This window comes from Dipodomys spectabilis, unplaced genomic scaffold, assembly GCF_019054845.1.
Source record: "Dipodomys spectabilis isolate Male_0828 unplaced genomic scaffold, ASM1905484v1 ptg000329l, whole genome shotgun sequence".
NCBI lineage: Eukaryota > Metazoa > Chordata > Mammalia > Rodentia > Heteromyidae > Dipodomys > Dipodomys spectabilis.
Genome location: NW_024871006.1, coordinates 4739135 through 4757350, shown reverse-complemented (window position 1 = coordinate 4757350; position 18216 = coordinate 4739135). Strand labels below are relative to the sequence as shown.

Here is an 18216-nt window from a genome sequence, read left to right as displayed (position 1 = left end):
ATTGGAATTGAGGGCCATGCCAATGGTCTGAGTTTGTCTGAGTGCCTGGGACGTAAGCCTGGGAGCGGCTCTCGAGCCAGCCAGTGGGCGGCGCAGGCTCCTGGACCAGGCGGACTGGGCTCCTCCTGGAACTCAACTGTGCACACGGCTGTCTGCAGGATGGCGTCAAAGCCGCCCTCGGGAGCGTCCAGGTTGCCTGAGATCCGCTCTCCTTGCAGTTTATCCCAGAATTCCTTCACATCATCTGTCAGGCTGATGACATTCTTGAAGGAGAAGGGAGGGTCACTGTTGGGCCATGGCTCCTTCAGCCTAGGAGAGAGAGAGAGAGAGAGAGAGAGAGAGTGTCAGGGAGAGGAGGGGGAGGACCTATGTGTTCTAGTGTTCAGGACTCAGACTCTCTCTCTCTCTCTCTTGCTCTCTCTCTCTCTCCAGTCCTGGAGCTCGAACTCAGGGCCTGGGCGCTGTCCCTGAGCTGTTTTGCTCAAGGCTAGCACTCTACCACTTGAGCCACAGAGCCACTTGCAGCATTTTCTGTGTATGTGGTACTGAGGAATTGCACCCAGGGCTTCATGCATGCTAGACAAGCACTCTACCACTGAGCCACCTTCCCAGCCCAGGACTCATTTTATCTAGTGGTAGGTGTCAGCCTTTTGAGGAGGTGGGCCGGGACCCCCGCCCACCTGAGGCTTACTCCGTCACTCATGGGGCCTGAACTCTGGGCCTGGGTGCTGTCCCTGAGCTCTTCAGCTCCAAGCTAGCGCTCTACCACTTGAGCCACAGTGCCACTTCCAGGTTTTTTTCTGTGTATGTGATACTGAGGAATCGAACCCAGGGCCTCATGCATGCAAGGCAAGCACTCTACCGCTGAGCCACCTTCCCAGGCCCTCCGTCACTCACTTCTCAGGCCTCATGTCTGTCTGAGGAACGCTGACTTTGTCCACAAACTTGCCAAATCCAATAGTGTAATCACTGGTGAGCTGTCTCAGGATCTTGGCTGGATATCAATAAGAGGAAAAGAGGGGGAACAGCTGAGCCCCAGCAGGCCCCACAAAGACACAGTGGGGGTGGGGCTAGTGCAGGACCCACACTTTATGTGACCCACTTGGTCTGTGAGCTTTGCTTTGCGCTCTCGTAGCTCTTGTTCCTACTTCTAGCTGAGGAAATGAGGCTTGGAGGACCTAGAGTTATGCATCTATTAATTATTTTTTGGTGCCTGTTCTGGGGCTTGAATTCAGGGCCTCATGTTCCCACAGGGCTTTTTTTTTTTTTCTCCACTCAAGGCTGGCGCTCTACCACTTGAGCCCTAGCTCTACTTCCAGCTTTTTGTTGGTTAACTGGCAATAAGAGTCTCATGGATTTGTCTGCTTGGGCTGGCTTTGGATCACGATCCTCAGATCTCAGCTTCTTAAGCAGCTGAGATTACGGGCTTGAGGTACCGGGGCCCAGGTGAGTTATGCCTCTAGCAAAACAGGAGGATATTTGAGGATCAGATCCCAGCTTGGTCTGCAGAGCTGAGATTTATCTACTGCTTTGTGGCGGGGAGTGGCACCTTTGTGAGAGCCACTGCTGGCGGCCCCTAAAGTCCCATGTGGTGAGGTTTGGCTGGGACCCTTGCCCAAGAGCAGGGAGGGTCTTCTGGAGGCATGGATGTCCTGTCTTTCTGGTGGGGTGAATGCAACTGTCCTGAGTTGCCCGCTGGAGCCAGCTGGCTTTGTCCCCACTCCATCCTACAGCCTCCCACCACGGCACAGCCATACCTAGGTTCTGGCCCATCTGTTTGAGATTGTCCAGATCATCAGACATGGAGTTGGAGAAGTCCATGAGGATATAGAGATCCACGGGGCTCTCCAGAGGCTCGAACACCTCAAACTCAAAGTGCCGCTCCTCACCAGGCCGCAGCCGCGCTTGCAGGCGCTGGGGGTACACCTGGCTACGGCGCAAGGCGGTGTCGATCTGTGTGGCCTGTGTTGGGGGTGAGGGGAACAGCTGGCTGGAAGATCACTCTGGAGGCCCAAGGGGGAGCTTCGGTCCTCCCAAGGAGCACTATGGTCACATACCCCTCTCCCCCAGTAACCATCCCTGCAGAGCTCGGCCCTTAGGCTCCACGCACCTCTGTGATCTCCAGGCTGCTTTCCATGACCACCACACTCTCCAGCCGGCAGCCCGCGGCCAGCAGCTCCTTTTGGGTGTTGCAGCGTCGCTCCTTGAACATCTGGCCAGAAGCAGATGGAGGTTTGGGGGGAGGGAGGGGCAGTGGCCATCTCCTGACTGTTCCAAAACAGCATTTCTTTCGTTCTGATATCCTGGCTCTTGTCTCTGTCTCTCAGCCCCTGGGCTGAAGGATGGCTGTCTTTGCCAATTTCCATGGTGAAAATATATTCCTAACAGAGTCTACTGCGAGTTTGTCAACAGGACCTCAAGTTGACAAGGAAAATGTAATTGGTAGGTAGTACCAGTCATTTGTCAACTGGAGACATACAGAGAGCTTGGTGCATCAGCAGATTCCTCAAAATTCCTATAGAACTTGTCAGCTCAGCACCAGTGGGTCACACCTGTAATCCAAACTACCCAGAAAGCTGAGATCTGAGGACCATGGTTCAAAGCTAGCCTGGGCAGGGAAGTCTATGAGGTGCTTTTCTCCAATTAACTACTAAAAAGCCAAAAGTAGAGCTGTAGCTCAGGTGGTAGAGTATTAGCACTGAGCAAAAAAGCTCAGGGACTAGCACCAAAGAAACCCTCCAAAATCAAGAACCTCCTCCCCCTAAAACCCAGCTCATAAGCTAGGTGCCAGTAACTCACACCTGTAATCAGAGGTACTCAAGAGGCTAAGATCTGAGTACTGAGGTTTGAAGCCAGATTGGGCAGAAAAAGTCCATGATGCTCTTTTCTCCAATTAACCACCAAAAAAACAGAAGTGAAGGTGTGGTGCAAGTGGTAGAGTGCCAGCCCCGAATGAAAAGGCTGAGGGACACTATTGCACTGGTGATGGGCAGGAAAACTAGTACAACCTCAAAAAACTAAACCTAGACCTTCCCTGTCACCCAGCCATACCATTGTTGGGCATCTACCCAGAATATTATAAGTTAGGATACAGTAAAGATACTTGCACACCCATGTTCATTGCTCAGATATGCTCAGAAATAGCTCAGATGCCCTCCAACAGATGAGTGGATAAAAAAATGTGGCAGATATACACAATGGAATTTTACTCTTCCATTAGAAAGAATAATATTATGTCATTTGCTGGGAAATAGATGGACCTAAAACAAATCATGTTAAGTGAGGTAAACCAAACCCAGGGAGACAAATGGCACGTTTTCTCTCATCTGAGAGAAATTAGACAGGACTCTAGGCATTCGCACACAGTCAGACTAAAAGAATATACTCTTAGGGGATGAACCCTCTAAACATTTAAACTCCTCTAAACATTTAAAATACTATTGATTGAAATGAATTCCAGGAAATGGAAACTTTTTTTTATTGTTGTTTTTAGTGGTGGTGTTTTTGCTATTTTTTTGGGTCATTTTAGAAGGATAAAGGGAGGGCTGGGAATGTGGTAGAGTGTTTGCCTAGCATGTCATAGTCTTGGATTCAATTCCTCAGTACCACATAAACAGAAAAGGCTGGAAGTGGCACTATAGCTCAAGTGGTAGAGTGCTAGCCTTGAGCAAAAGCAGCTCAGGGACAGTGCCCAGGCACTGAGTTCAAGCCCCAGGACTGGCGAAGAAGAAGAAGAAGAAGAAGAAGAAGAAGAAGAAGAAGAAGAGGAGAAGGAGGAGGAGGAGGAGGAGGAGGAGGAGGAGGAGGAGGAAAAAGAAGAAGAAGAAGAGAAGGAGGAGGAGGAGGAGGAGGAGGATAAAGGGGTGGGTGCAGAAGTGGAGGGAGAAAGGGTGAACAAATGCAGTCATGGTATTGAGTAAACACAATGTGGAAAATGAACAATGCAGCTTGTGGGCAGGGACGGGAGAGGAAGACTGGGGGAAAGTGAAGGAAGGGGGTGACATTGTCCAAAAAGAAATGTACTCCTTACCTGACTTAAGAAACGGAAATCCTTAATAACAACGGTAAAATTATATTTAAAAAAATTTAAAGGTAAAATAAAAAAATTAAAAAAAAAGAAAAGACTAAGGGAGTAAGGGAGGTGTCCAGGCCTGTCTTCAAGTCCCCTTACTGGCACCAATAAAGGAGGAGGAAGAGGAGGAAAACAGAAGTAACAGAAATGCTCACCTCATCTGCACAGTAGGCACAGTCCTTGTCCACTCGGATGCACTCGGTGCAGCTCTTCACCTGAGCCTTCTTGCATCGATTGGCTGGGAGGGCGGACACAGGGGAGAGCCTCGCTGGTAGCCACGCCCTCTCCTACCTCCCTACCCTCACCTGTGAACGGGGATTCTTCTCTCCTGATCTTAGAGGGGAGGAAACATTTTGCACCAGGTAGCATAGCTTGGAATGAGCGATTAGGTCTGGAACTTTCTAGGTTTCAGGGGATGGATGGGTGGTGGGGCTGACTTGGAGGTGCTGGCCGTTTATCAGCAGAAACACCCTGGCTGTTTCCCCTGGCTGCTAACTCCTCAGGCCCTGCCAATGTCCTGTCTTCTACGGCCCCTGGGACAAGCAGCATCTACTGCACCTTGACCTCTGCTGGCCCCTCCCCTTTATAGCTCCTGCTTTTTGGCATTATAACTTCACAGGACTCTGTCTCCTTAGCCTAACACAAGTCCTGGCATACAGCAGATGAATGAGGAAAACCCCAGAGTTTCCACAAAGGCCCTTAGGGTTTCTCCTTGGCTCTGTCCAGTCAGAAACACAGCGAGGCCCTACTGTGTGCACCAATCCACACAGTGGGTGGTCTCCTGGGCTTTAATCATCACAATGCTTAACAACAGCTCTGGGAGGAAGGGAGGGGGAGCCATTGGGGCTTGAACTCTGGGCCTCAGCTCTTCAGCTCAAGGTTAGTGATCTACCACTTGAGCCACAGCAGCACCACTTCCGGCTTTTTCTGCTTATGTGGTGCTGAGGAATGGAACCCAGGGCCTCATGCATGCCAGGCAAGCACCTTACCACTGAGCCACCTTCCCAGCCCTACTTGGGAAAATTTAATTGGTAAGAGGTAGTGCCAGTCATCTGTCAACTTGGGGACATGCCGAGAGCAGTTGGTGTGTCAGCAATCTCTCTCCTTCAAATTCCTATAGAACTGTCAGCTCCACCGTGGAAGCCTCAGTTTCCCCTCTGAGGAACTTCAGCCTGAGGAAACAACAGCTTTCTGAGCAGGAGCACCTCTGTCCTCTCCACAGCCTTCCTCCTCCTGGCCATCTCAGGCCAGCTGGCAGAGCCTAGCACTTGCGGGCTAGATGGTCTGGGGTCTCAGATTCCCCAGCCATCTAGAACTGTGCCCGTGGCACACTTGTTGGATGGCTTTCTGGGATGTGTCCTTACATATAGGCAATGCCTGGAGAATGCTAGCGCTGTCTAGAGGCGGCTATGGGACGTGTGGACTTACCCATGCCCCCAGGAAGGCTGATGCTTAGCAGAGCTGCCAAAAGCACCATGGTCCATGGGATGGGATGCAGCCCTGCCATCGTCTTCCTCCTGCAGAAACACGATGGACACACAATGCCTCTAATAGCCCTGGTTGGCACCATCAGCTCCCTGGGTCCCCACCAGAGCTCCTCGAGAGAAGCAAGAGGTCAACTTGCTGTGCAGGCGTAGAATCAGAAGCTCAGAGTTATGAGCTGTGAGTGGTAGGGCCCAGAAAGAGTGGGACTTGCCTCCCCTGCAGAGGCTAGGAATCCCGTATGCCTCTGTCCTGCCCAGAGAGGCCTTTGTGTGCTCCAGGCTCCCACCCTGCTCAGTACTAGGTCTCTTGGTGCTGGTTTCCCTGAAGGCAGGGCAGGGCGTGGCTTATTCTGTCTTTTCCCTAACAGGGGTTAGGTCCAGCAAGGGGCCACCTTTAGAAAGAGTCCCGTTTACCCTCTCTGGATGGGTTCACCTGGCTAGACCAGGTGGGGAGGGGATCTTTTCTAGTACAGAGGCCAGGGATGGGACATTAGTCACTGGCCCTCTTTTTCTTCCCTCGACCTGCCCCAGAGTTGAGTTTTGGGGTGTTCTGAGCAGACAGCCCAGAAGAAGGTTACAAGTCCCTCCTGCTTTTTTTTTTTTTTGTCTGTCATGGGGCTTGAACTCTGGGTTTGGGCGTTGTCCCTGCACTCTTTAGCTCAAGGCAAGGGCTTTACCGCCTGAGCCACAGCACCACTTCCAGTTTTCTAGTGGTTAATAGGAGATAAGAGTCTCACTGACTTTCCTGCCTCGGACTGGCTTTGAATCGTGATCCTCAGATCTCAGCCTCCTGAGTAGCTAGGATTACAGGTGTGAGCCACTGGCGCTCAGCCGCTCAGCCTCCTGATTACTCTCATACACACAGTGACAATTCCAGGACATTCTCCCTAATGGCCTTTGTTTCACTTTGTGTGTGTGTGTGTGTGTGTGTGTGTGTGTGTGTGTGTATGCTGGGCATAGGGCTTGGGTTCTGTCCCTGAGCATTTGTGTTGAAACCTAGTGCTTTACCACTTGAGCCACAGCTCCACTTCTGGCTTTTTGTGGCTAATTAGAGAGTCTCACAGACTTTTCTTCCCAGGCTGGCTTCAAACTGTGATCCTCAGATCTCAGCTTTCTGAGTAGCTAGGATTATACACGTGATCTACCAGTGCCCAGCCCTTTGGTTCACTCCGGAAACCATGGGAACTCATCAGCAACCTTCAGGGCGAGCTTGCAGGTCGGGGCATTCTGCAGGTCTTTGAAAAGGACAAGCTGAAGCCTGGGAAATGAAAGGGGATGGCTACAGAGCCACCAGGGCCTACAGATCAAAGGGCAAAGGGCAGGGCCATACCTCTCTCTAGCTCTCCTAGCTCTCTCGAGAGCTCAGGCTCTCCTTCTTGAATCCTTTCTCAGCCCCTCCCCTCACAAGTGGGGCAGGAACAGTCCCAGGGTCTGGAGGGCTGAGGCCTGAGGAAGCATGGGAGGCCCTGCCCAGGTGAAGGGCAGAAAGCTACTGTCCCCCACCTTCTAAGCCAGGTCCCCTAAAGGGACAAGCACCTGAGCCAGCATATCTATACACAGAGCCAGCACCCCCAGGGGACAGCAGTGAGAAGCAGGGCTGAGTCAGTCAAGGTGGGGCTCCAGGGGGAAATGACTTTCTCGCAGCCCCAGGGTGGAGACACCACACCCTCATGCTATACAATGCCGGCTGCACACTTGGCTTCCTTGGGGCACCATTACCCAGGCAGGTAGAGGCACTGGCAGAGGCCAAGTCCAGCCCTTCCTCACCCACCCCTGCCCACAGGCCTGGCACACAGGGCTGCAGGGCTGTTGCACACAGCCACAGGCACCTGGCACTTCCTGGATAGGATTGCAACGGAATCCCCACTGAACCTGGTTTCCCAGACAGACAAGAGGCCCAAAAGATGCCAGAAGTCCCCCATCCTGCAGGGAGGGACTGGTCAGGGCCTGGCAATGCAGACCCCCCACAGCGGACACCCCAACATGTCATCCTCAGAGGCTACAGGGGCTACTCAGTCCTTTGTTGGCCTCCACTGTAGTCAGAGTTTTTAAAGTAGCTGCCAATTTGAGAAACAACGAGATTTCACATAAAAGTTAGCATCGTGGGTTTATCCCAAGACGTAGCTGTGGTAGGCTGGGCCGAATCCTCGGGACACCCACTCTAAATGGGCCCTTCCTGGGCCCTTGGCTGCTCTGTCATCCGTGGGAAACCGGGACTAAGGGGACAGACGCTCCTTTCTTGCTGACGCTCCAGCTGTCCTCTCTCTCTGCTCAGTTCCCAGCCCCGTGGGGGACAGCAACAACCAGGCTACCTCCTTTGGCTTCACCTGGACTCAGGGCTGACAAGGCTCTCTGCCCCTGGAGGCTATCCGGCACCCCCGGGGTGCACTGACAGCACAGTGCTGTGGGGAGGAAAAGGTTGCAGAGGTGGGCAGGGGCAGGAGCAGGGGGCAGGGCCGATAGGCCGTGCCAGGAGAACTTCCGGGAGGAAGGGTATCTGGAGGGAGACAACTCCGGGAGGAGGGCAGGCAAGATGGTTGAGTCAATGGAAACTCCGGGACTCCCCCAACACCCCACTTAGACTGTGGCACCACCCAACAGGTCCTGGACCAGCCAGACCGGAGGGGCATTTACTGCAGGGTGGCAGCTCCCTCACTGGAGTGTGTGTGCAAACTCCTGAGGGGCACAGCCCCGTGGGCCTAGGTGTCTGACATCTGGCCCCCTGCCCATCCACCACTCAACACCCATCCTAGCAGAGAGATCTGACGGCCATCATCCTTCCCCTGATCCCTTACAACCCGCCTCCCCTCCCATCTGCATCCAGGTACCCCCTGGGCACACCCGGGCAGGCCGGGCCTGCCCTGGACAGCATGGGCAGAGGGACTCAGGGCCTGCCAGGCTTCAGGAAGGGGCAGGAAAGACACAAGCCAGGCAGCTCCATGCTCAGGATGAGGAGGGCGCCCACTTTCCTCTCCTCCCCAGGACACCGTGATCAGTCAGGAGAGTGTGCCCGGGGGCTCTGCGGCCCGCCGGCCCTGCGCCCCGCTCCCGGCGCCCCGTCCCCACGCAGCCCCTCCCCCTGGACCTACCTTGTCTGGACTGGACGCCCTGGGGGGGAGGGCGGGGAACCCCCGGAGGCTGCAGCTCGGTGGGGCTGGCCGGGGAAGCCGGACGACGACGACGACGACGGTTGGGCGTGCGGGAAGAGGGGAGCGCTTTATGGGGCGCCGCAGGTAGGAAGGAGGCGCTGGTGAGTCAGGCGGGCCGCATTCCTGCGCGCGGCGCGCACCTGTCGGGGCAGGAGCCGGGGCGCCGCGGCCGCCGCCGCCGCCGGGCCCGCCCCGCGCCCCCCTCCCGCAGCCCGGCCGCGCGCGGGGGCCGGGGGAGGAGCCTCCCCTCGCGGCCGCCCAGCCCGCCCGGCCTCCCCACCCTCTCCAGACTCCGCGGCTCTGCCCGACGGAGCCCCTGTTCCCGGGCAGGGAGCCACGGTCCCCGGGGCCGGGGTGGAAGTGGGCTGGACGGCCCCGGGGCGCGCACCGGGCCCAGAGGCGGCGTGTGTGTGTGTTGGGGGGACCCCTGGCGTTGGGGTTCCTCGCTCCGGGGCGTGGGCTGAGTCCACCTCGCAGTCCTCCAGCCAAACCTCGTCGGGTGTGAATAATAGGACCACCCAGGGGCCGGCACCGCCGGCACCGAGCGCGCCCCGCAGCGTGGGGACCGCGCGTCCTCCCCGGCCCGCACTCGGCACCCGGCGCCCAGCCCTCGGGGCAGGCCGCTGACGATCAACCCGCCCAGCCGGGTTCTTATTTGATTATCTGTCGCCCTCTGTCTGGCCTGCCTCACCGCTGGCGGCCCCCTTCCCACCCTGGCTTTGAGCCGGGCTGCCTGACCCATCCTTCCCCGCGAAGCCTCTGCGCTCCGGACTCCGCGTCCTCCCACCACCGGGGGGGGGGGGGGGGGCGGTGGCTTCTGTGTTCTTGAAGCCCTTGACGCTATGCCTTTCCTTTCTTTCCTTTTCTCTTTCCTCTCTGTCTCTTTCTTGCCAGTCCTGGGGCTTGAACTCAAGGCCTGGACACTGCCCCCGAGCCTCTTTTGCTCAAGGCTAGCTCTCTACCACTTGAGCCACAGCGCCACTCCTGGCTTTTTCTGTGTATGTGGTGATGAGGATTCAAACCCAAGGCTTCACTGAAGCCTGCTAGGCAAGCACTCTACCACGGGGCCACCTTCTCAGCCCCTCATCTCTTTATCTTTATCTATCTCCTTTCTTTTTTCTTTCTTCATTTTTCTTTCTCTTTTTTCTTTCTTATGCCGTTCCTGGGACTTGAACTCAGGGTTTCTGGTGCTGGTTCTAGGACTTGACTTGAACTCAGGGCCTGAGTGCTGTCCCTGCTTTTCTTTTTTTCCTCAAGGCTAGTGTTCTACCACTTGAGCCACAGATCCGCTTCCAGCTTTTTGCTGGTTATTGGGAGATAAACATTTCACAGACTCTTCTGCCTGAGTTGGCAAATCTGTCTGAGATCTACCTTTATCTCTGATGGTGTGTGCCACCATTTATTGCTTTATTTGAATGTGGTGCTGGGGTTAGAATCCAAAGCCTTACGCATGGTAAGCAGGCACAACCACTGGGCTATACCCCTCGTTCCAGACACAGCTTCTTCATGGTATTTGCCACATTGGTTTGAATTAATCACCACATTGGACTGTGGACCCCCAAAGCAGTTGATCTGTGGCAGATCTTCCTAAGCTCTAGCAGCCAGTCCAGTGCCTGGCACTTAACAGGCACACGGTGCATAGAGGCGTGGACTCACCTGACCCCCCGAGGTTCTGTTCTCATCTGTACCAGGATCCCTGTGCTGTCAGCTCTCAGTGTGATTGTCGGAGTGCTGGGCAGCCTCACCCAGTCTCCTGAGAACTGTTCTTTTTTTCTTTTTGGCCAGTCCTGGGGCTTGAACTCAGGGCCTGCGCACTGTCCCTGAGCTTCATTTGCTCAAGGCTAGCACTCTACCACTTGAGCCACAGCACCACTTCCAGCCTTTCATGCTTATGTGGTTCTGAGAATCGAACCTAGGGCTTCATGGGTGCTAGGCAAGCACTCTACCACGAAGCCACATTTTGAGAGCTGTTCTTCACACGCCAGATGTTCAGAAACATCTGTGGTTGGACTTGGGAACACTGCGAAGGAGCCCCAGTATGGCTGCCACACACAAGCCTGTGTAGACTGGCCCATTCCTGCATGTACCCTAATCTGCCTTGGAAAATAGGAGCACAGGGCAGGAGCTCAGAGGAGCCCAGCCCAGTTTGGCTGAGGGGCTGTGTCTGCCAGCAGCACCCAAGGGAAGCTGGGACATGTGCACCCACTGTGGATGGGGGGATGAGGTGTGAGGACCAGACCCACAGGCGGTGATGCCCAACACCTGCCTGGCTTCACAGACCCTTTCTCCTCACCACCAAAGCCTTCTGAAAATGACTGGGGGAGCCAGAGCCCCACAGCAGCCAAGGTATACAAGATGTCTCCCCTGGGGCAGCTTAGCTAAGCTAAGCCTCCCTCCTCTCTCTCCTCCCTGCTCTCTACTCTTTTCCTTTCTCATTTTCCTCTGTTCTATTTATTAATTTGTTTGTTTATTTTGCCAGTCCTGGGGCTTGAACTCAAGGCCTAGGCTCTGTCCCTGAGCTTCTTTGTGCTTAACGCTAGCACTCTACCACCTGAGCCACAGCACCACTTCCGGTTTTCTGGTGGTTTATTGGAGATAAGAGTCTCACAGACTTTCCTGCCTTTGAACTGTGATCCTCAGATCTCAGCCTCCTGAGTAGCTAGGATGACAGCATGGGCCAGTGACATCCAGCCTTTTTCTCCTTCCTTCCTTCCTTCCTTCTTCCTTCTTTCCTTCCTTCCTTCCTTCCTTCCTTCCTCCCTTCCAAATCTCACTATGTAGCATGGTCTAGAACTCTTGATCTTCCTGCCTCAGTCTCCTCAGTGCTGGGATTACAGGTATGAACCACCATAGTTGGCTTTTCAACTTTTTTTTTTTTAAGCATTTTCAGAAGCTGAGAGCTGTGGCTTATGCTTGTAATTCTAGCTACTGAGGAGGCTGGGATCTGAGGATTGAACTTTGAAGTCAGCAGGGGCAGGAAGATCTGTGAGACTCTTACTTTCAATTAATCACCCTAAAGCTGGAAATGAAGCTGCGGCCCAAGTGGTTAAGTGGTAGAGTGCATCTAAAAGCTAAGGGACAGAGCCCAGGCCCCAAGTTCAAGCCCTAGGACCAGTGCACGTGCACACATGCACACACAGGCAAATGTTGAAAGAGGAGTGAAAGTATCTATTTTTACCATCTACACTTAGGTATTTTGCTACATTTGTTAATATGCATTCACATTTTAAAATTGTATCCTGACATTTCATCCCTAGACACTCCAACATGTATCTCTTCAACTAAGAAAATGATCACTGGGGCTGGGAAGGTGGCTCAGTGGTAGCTTGCCTTGCATGCATGAGGCCCTGGATTCGATTCCTCAGCAACACATAAGCAGAAAAAGCTGGAAGTGGTGCTGTGGCTCCAGTGGTAGAGCGCTAGCCTTGAGCTGAACAGCTGAGGGACAGTGTCCAAGCCCAGAGTTCAGGCCCCACGACTGGCAAAAAAAGAAAAAGAAAATGATCACTAATGTGCCTATTAAATCGTTTATGGAATCCAAGTCCAATTCATGTCAATTATTGCAACTGATTTTTCTCTTCTTTTTTTTTTTGTCGGTCGTGGGGCTTGAACTCTGGGCCTGGGCGCTGTCCCTCAGCTCTTCAGCTCAAGGCGAGTGCTCTACCACTTGAGCTACAGCGCCACTTCCGGTTTTTTTCTGGTAGTTTATTGGAGATAGGAGTCTCACGGTCTCTCCTGCCCGGGCTGGCTTTGAACCGCGATCCTCAGATCTCAGCCTCCTGAGTAGCTAGGATTACAGGCGTGAGCCACCAGCGCCCGGCTTCTTCTCTCTTTTTTTTGAGGGAGCAGTACTGGGGTTTAATGCTTTCTAGGCAGAAACTTTTTTTTTGCCGGTTGTGGGGCCTGAACTCTGGGCCTGGGCGCTGTCCCTCAGCTCTTCAGCTCAAGGCTAGCACTCTACCACTTGAGCCACAGCGCCACTTGAGGCTTTTTCTGCATATGTGGTGCTAAGGAATCGAACCCAGGGCCTCATGCATGCAAGACAAGCACTCTACCACTGAGCTACCTTCCCAGCCCTAGGCAGAAACTCTTATTGCTGAACCAGGCCTCTAGCCTTTTTTGCATGAATTATTTTTTAGACAAGGTCTTTCTTCTTGCCTGGGTACATGCCTAGACCCTGACCCACCTCTTTCAGACTTCCCAGGACAATAGGTGTGCACAACCATGCTCAGCTCTCAATTGGGCTGGCCTCAAATGGCAATCCTCCCGATCTCTGTCTCCCAGGTAGCTAGCCATGAGCCACCTGTGCCACTGGCACCTGGCTGTAACATCTTTTGTTTTCAATTCCTCCATTCTACACATTGATTCACTCCTTCCTTCCTTTTCCTCTTTCTTCTGATCATTATTATTTTTTTTTGGTCAGGGGGCTTGAACTCTGGGCCCGGGTGCTGTCCCTCAGCTCTTCAGCTCAAGGCTAGTGCTCTACCACTTGAGCCACAGCGCCACTTCCAGTTTTCTGGTGGTGTTTTGGAGATAAGAGTCTGGCAGCCTTTCCTGCTGGGGCTGGATCTCAGCCTCCTGAGTAGTTAGGATTACAGGCGTGAACCACCGGCGCCTGGCTTCTACTGATCATTCTTTTAACTCTTTTGTTGAGACAAGGTTTTGTTCTACAGATCTGCCTGGCCTTGAAATAGTGATCCTTGCTACCGCCTCAGCCTTCCAAATACCTGCATCGTCACACTCAGCTTCTTACTGACCTTTTAAAGAGATACTGTCCTGCCCCCTTCTGGATGTATCTGGTTGCTTCCTGATACTGTCATTGGGGTTGTTCTCTCAGACCTCCATAAATGGCGTTTGGGTCTAAAGAGCTGATGATTGGATTTAAGTGGCAATTTGGCAAGGCTAGTCAGAATAAGGATCTAAACCGAGGCATGGTAGTACATGCCTGTATTCTCAGCATTTGGGAAGGAGGGGCAGGAAAATACAAGTTGGAAGTCAGCTTGGACTACATAGCAAGACCATATCTCAAAGCTGGACACTGTGGCTCATTCCTGTAATCCCAGCTACTCTGGAGGGGGAGATCTGAGGATCACACTTTGAAGTCACCTGCAAAGAAAAGTCAATGAGACTCTTCTCTACAATTAAATGGGTGGTAGACGACTAGTCTTGTGTGTGAAAGTCATGTGAGCTTAAGGCCCTGAATTCAAGCCCTAGTTCTGGTACCAAAATATAAAATAAAATAAGCCAGGTGTTGGTGGTTCATATCTGTAACTAGCTACTCAGGAGTTCAAGATGAGGATCAACATTCAAAGCGCCAGCTAAGCAGAAACAGCCGGCGAGACTCATCTCCAATTAACCACCAAAAACAGACGTGGAACTGTGGCTCAGCCTTAAGCATAAAGATAAAACACCTAGCCCGGTGCTGGTGGCTCACACCTGTAATCCTAGCTGAGATCTGAGGATCACAGTTCAAAGCCAGCCTGGGCAGGAAAGTCTGTGAGACTCTTATTTCCAATAAACCTCTAGAAAACTGGAAGTGGTGCTGTGGCTCAAGTGGCAGAGCGCTTGCCTTGAGCTGAAGAGTGCAGGGACAGCTCTCAAGCCCAGAGTTCAAGCCCCACGTCTGACAAAAAACAAAACAAAACCAAAAAAAACACCTAGGCCCTGAGTCCAAGTCCCAGTACCTAGACACACACACACACACACACACACACACACACACACACATACACACACACACACACACACACACACACACACTTTTGAACAAAATTCTCAGAGGAAAACGTTTTTCTTTTCCTGTAAATAGCTAGCTCTATGAATAAGATTTCTACTCAACAATTTGCAACCTACAGTCATTGTGCTGTTATTTTTCCTTAATGTTCACATTGAACCAAACGTAGCCAAAACAGCTCCTTTGACCTTTGAATACTAGTCTTTCTGCTTTCTGCAACACACTGCCCCAATCCCAGGTAGACTTTTTTTTTGTTGGTCATGGGGCTTGAACTCTAGGCCTGCCTGGGTACTGTCCCTGAGCTCTTCAGCTCAAGGGGAGCACTCTACCACTTGAGCCACAGTGCAGCTTCCAGCTTTTTCTATGTAGTACTGAGGAATCAAACCCAAGGTTTCGTGCATGCTAGGCAAGCACTTTATCACTAAGCCACATGCCCAGCCCCCCATGTAGACTTTGAGAGCAGCCCTTTTTCCAAAGAGCCTTGTTCAAGATCTGAATGCTATGTTATGAGCAAGGCTACGAGGATGTGGTATTTCCAATTCAAATTTAACGTTGTTTTTGTTTTTGTTGTTGTTGTCTGGGATGTTGGCCCTGCATTTCCAATACTCCAAACCCACCTCTCATTCTTTGGTTTTATTATTACATTACCTTCCTCTATTATTAGTTTTGTATTTCCTCTCTACACAAAAGCAAGCATATTATATGCACTGTTTTGCACCTTGCCTTTTCATTTAATCTCTTTTTTTTCTTCGTGGTTCATGGGGTTTGCATTCAGGGCCTGGGTACTGTCCCTGAGTTCTTTTGCTCTAACTAGTACTCTACCACTTTGTGCCACAGCTCCACTTCTGGTTTTCTGGTGGCTAATTGGAGATAAGTCTCACAGACTTTTCTGCCTGGGCTGGCTTTGAATTATGATTCTTAGATCTCACCCTCCTTGTAGCTAGGATTACAGGTGTGAGCCCCAGGTGCCTGGGCTGATTCTTTTTTTTTTTTTTTTTTGTCAGTCATGGGGCTTGAACTCTGGGCCTGGGTGCTATTCCTCAGCTCTTCAGCTCAAGGCGACTGCTCTATCACTTAAGCCACAGCGCTACTTCCGGTTTTCTAGTGGTTTATTGGAGATAAGCCTCTCACAGACTTTCCTGCCCAGGCTGGCTTTGAACTGTGATCCTCAGATCTCAGCCTCCTGAGTAGCTAGGATTACAGGCATGAGACACCAGCGCCCGGCTGGGCTGATTCATTTTTTTCTTGGTTCTAGGGCTTGAACTCTGGGCCTGAGTGCTGTCTCTGAGTTTCTTTTGCTCAAGGTTAACACCCTACCACTTGAGCCACAATGCCACTTCCAGCTTTTTTCTGAATAGTTTATTGGAGTCTCATGAAATTTCCTGCCCTGGCTGGCTTCGAGCCGTGATCCTCAGATCTCAGCCTCCTGAGTGGTTAGGATTACAGGCGTGAGCCAAGAGTGCCCGGCTATAGATTTTCAAACATACACAAAAGGAGAGCCGCTTATGATGGGACATACAACTGTATTCCATACTATTGTATTCCAGTTACCTAGGAGTCTGAGGCAGGAGGCCTGGGAAACATAACAAACATAACAAAGATCCTTCTCAAAACAAAAACATCGTGAGAGAGAATAATCCCCCCTCCTCCATTCCCATCACTGGGCTCCAGGACTGTAAGTGCACAGCTGATCTGCCCATTCTTTGAAATCTAGCCATGTAACATTTGGATAATGCAGTAGACAAAGGGTATGGGGTCACACTCCTCGAGGCCAGAGGACTTCAGGTGATGAGGATGAGAGTAACCTACCTCTCCTCCCATCTCCCCATTCACCGAAGTACTTTCTCATGGCAGGCACCCGGAGCATTGTGCTTTTTATGTTTGCTGTCTTTGCTAACAAGACAGTGTGCTGGTGGCTCACTCCTGTGATCCTAGCTACTCAGGAAGCTGAGATGTGGAGGATCATGGTTTGCAGCCAACAGGATAGCAAAATCTTCAAGGCTTCATCTCCAATTAGCCAGCACAATAGTTGGATTGCAGGCATGGCTCCAGTGGTATAGCTGCCAGCTGTTGAGTGGAAAAGCTAAGCAAGAGCACACAGTCCTTTAGTTCAAGCCCCAATACTGGCACAAAAGCAAAGACACAGAACCAGCGGGCACCAGTGGTCTCAGGCCCCAGCTGGGCAGCGGTGTTATAAAGGCAGGAGACTGGTAAGAACTGCTAGAGGGAGCAGTGAGTGTGTACTAAAGGGGTCTGGGAGGAAGGTGGGCACATTGAGGCGCACAGTGTGAGGTGGGGTGCAGAGGCAGACAGTGAGGGTGCAGAGGTAAGAAACTGATGGTCAGCCTGGAGACGTGGTTCAAGTAGTAGAGCACCAGCCTAGCAAGTAAGCCAAGCAAGTCCAAGGCTATGAGTTCAAACCCCAGTTCCAGCAAACAAGCAACCATCACCCCGACACAAACAAAAAGGAACAGGTAGCCTCACAGGCCACACTAACATCTGGAGCCTGCTCGGACCCCAGGAAGAGCTGGGGGTTGGGAGGGTGGCTTTTTAGGCTGCTTGGAACTGGGATGTTGAGTGGGGAGACTGAGGCAGCACACCTCGGAGGCCAGAGCAACGTGCAGTGAGGGACAGGGGAGTGCCCTACGGTGCTAATAGAGGGAACTGTCCAGAGGCTTCTGAGATGACCCACAGGGTACAGATTCCCAGTGCACAGCCAAGGGGATAGGACCGGCCATGACATCATCAGCCAGGATTTGAACTACAGGAAAGGAGTAGGGCACCAGGGCATCCAAGGGGGAGAGAGGGCTAGAAGGCATAGCCAGAGCTGCTGGGCCAGACCCAATTCTTGTCAGGGACCAGTAGTTCTGGTTCCTCGTGCTTCGGACACCCCGTCTCCACAGCACCCATCCCCAGTGGGACTGGGTTCATTCAGATTAAAACCTCAAGCTGGGTGCTGATGGCTCACACCTGTAATCCTACTCAGGAGACTGAGATCTAAGGATCACAGTTCAAAGCTAGCCTGGGCAGGAAAGGTCCATGTGATTCTTATTTCCAATTAACCACCAAAAAAGCCAGATGTGGAGCAGCGGCTCATGTGGTAGAAGTGCTAGCCTTGAGCAAAGGAGCTCAGGGACAGCGCCCAGGCACAGGCTCAACACCAACCATCCAACCAACCAACCCACCCAAATCCCTCAGCCCAGCATGCAAGGCTCTGAGGAATGAACAGCAGTCAGCCTGGGAATGCCGGCTGTCAGCGGTGCTCAGCCCCCAGGTCCCACTGCTCCAATGGGGAAGAGCATCGCAGGGCCAGGGGTGGCGGGAGGACAGCGTCAGGAAGACCCACGTTGGCCCCCACTCACCCCACCAGAGAACCCTGATGGAAGGCGACCTTGTTGCTGGCCGAGCTCATTTGGAGTTTGCGCCTCTCCCTTTGTGTCTTTAGTTTAAAACAAAGAGAAATGGGATTGGCTGACACACCATGGTGTTCACAGCTCATAGTAACTTCAGTCCTCTCCGGTGCCCCTCACGTCCACCCCCAGCCCATGAAGCTCTAGTACCATGATTCCATAGAGGACAGCTCAGACCCCATGTGGGGACCCCAGATGGCACGTTTACTGGGGTTGCCAGGCCGCACTGCCTTCCAGACCTTGGTCCTTGGCCCCCCGAAATCGGCAGGACAGACAGACCTCCACACGAGCCCTTGTGGGGAAGAGTGTGCAGCAAAACTTCCCCCCAACCCCAGGGCTGTAAAATGAAGTCAAGGAAAGGAGGGAC

At 52.6% G+C, this 18216-nt stretch overlaps 1 protein-coding gene across 1 annotated transcript in view; it reads right to left on the bottom strand.

Moving 5' to 3' along the window:
- The window catches only part of Itgb4 (integrin subunit beta 4), a 31196-nt gene extending 25611 nt beyond the window's left edge, over positions 1 to 5585 (bottom strand). Inside the window, exons 1-6 of the mRNA XM_042665440.1 lie at positions 5501 to 5585; positions 4228 to 4310; positions 2111 to 2212; positions 1758 to 1962; positions 898 to 994; positions 138 to 309 (exon numbers count right to left, since the gene is read on the bottom strand). Of these exons, the coding sequence (XP_042521374.1) occupies positions 138 to 309; positions 898 to 994; positions 1758 to 1962; positions 2111 to 2212; positions 4228 to 4310; positions 5501 to 5579 (738 nt within the window). The 5' untranslated portion in view covers positions 5580 to 5585. The remainder of the gene's footprint in view (positions 1 to 137; positions 310 to 897; positions 995 to 1757; positions 1963 to 2110; positions 2213 to 4227; positions 4311 to 5500) is intronic.
- Between the last annotated feature and the right edge of the window lie 12631 nt (positions 5586 to 18216).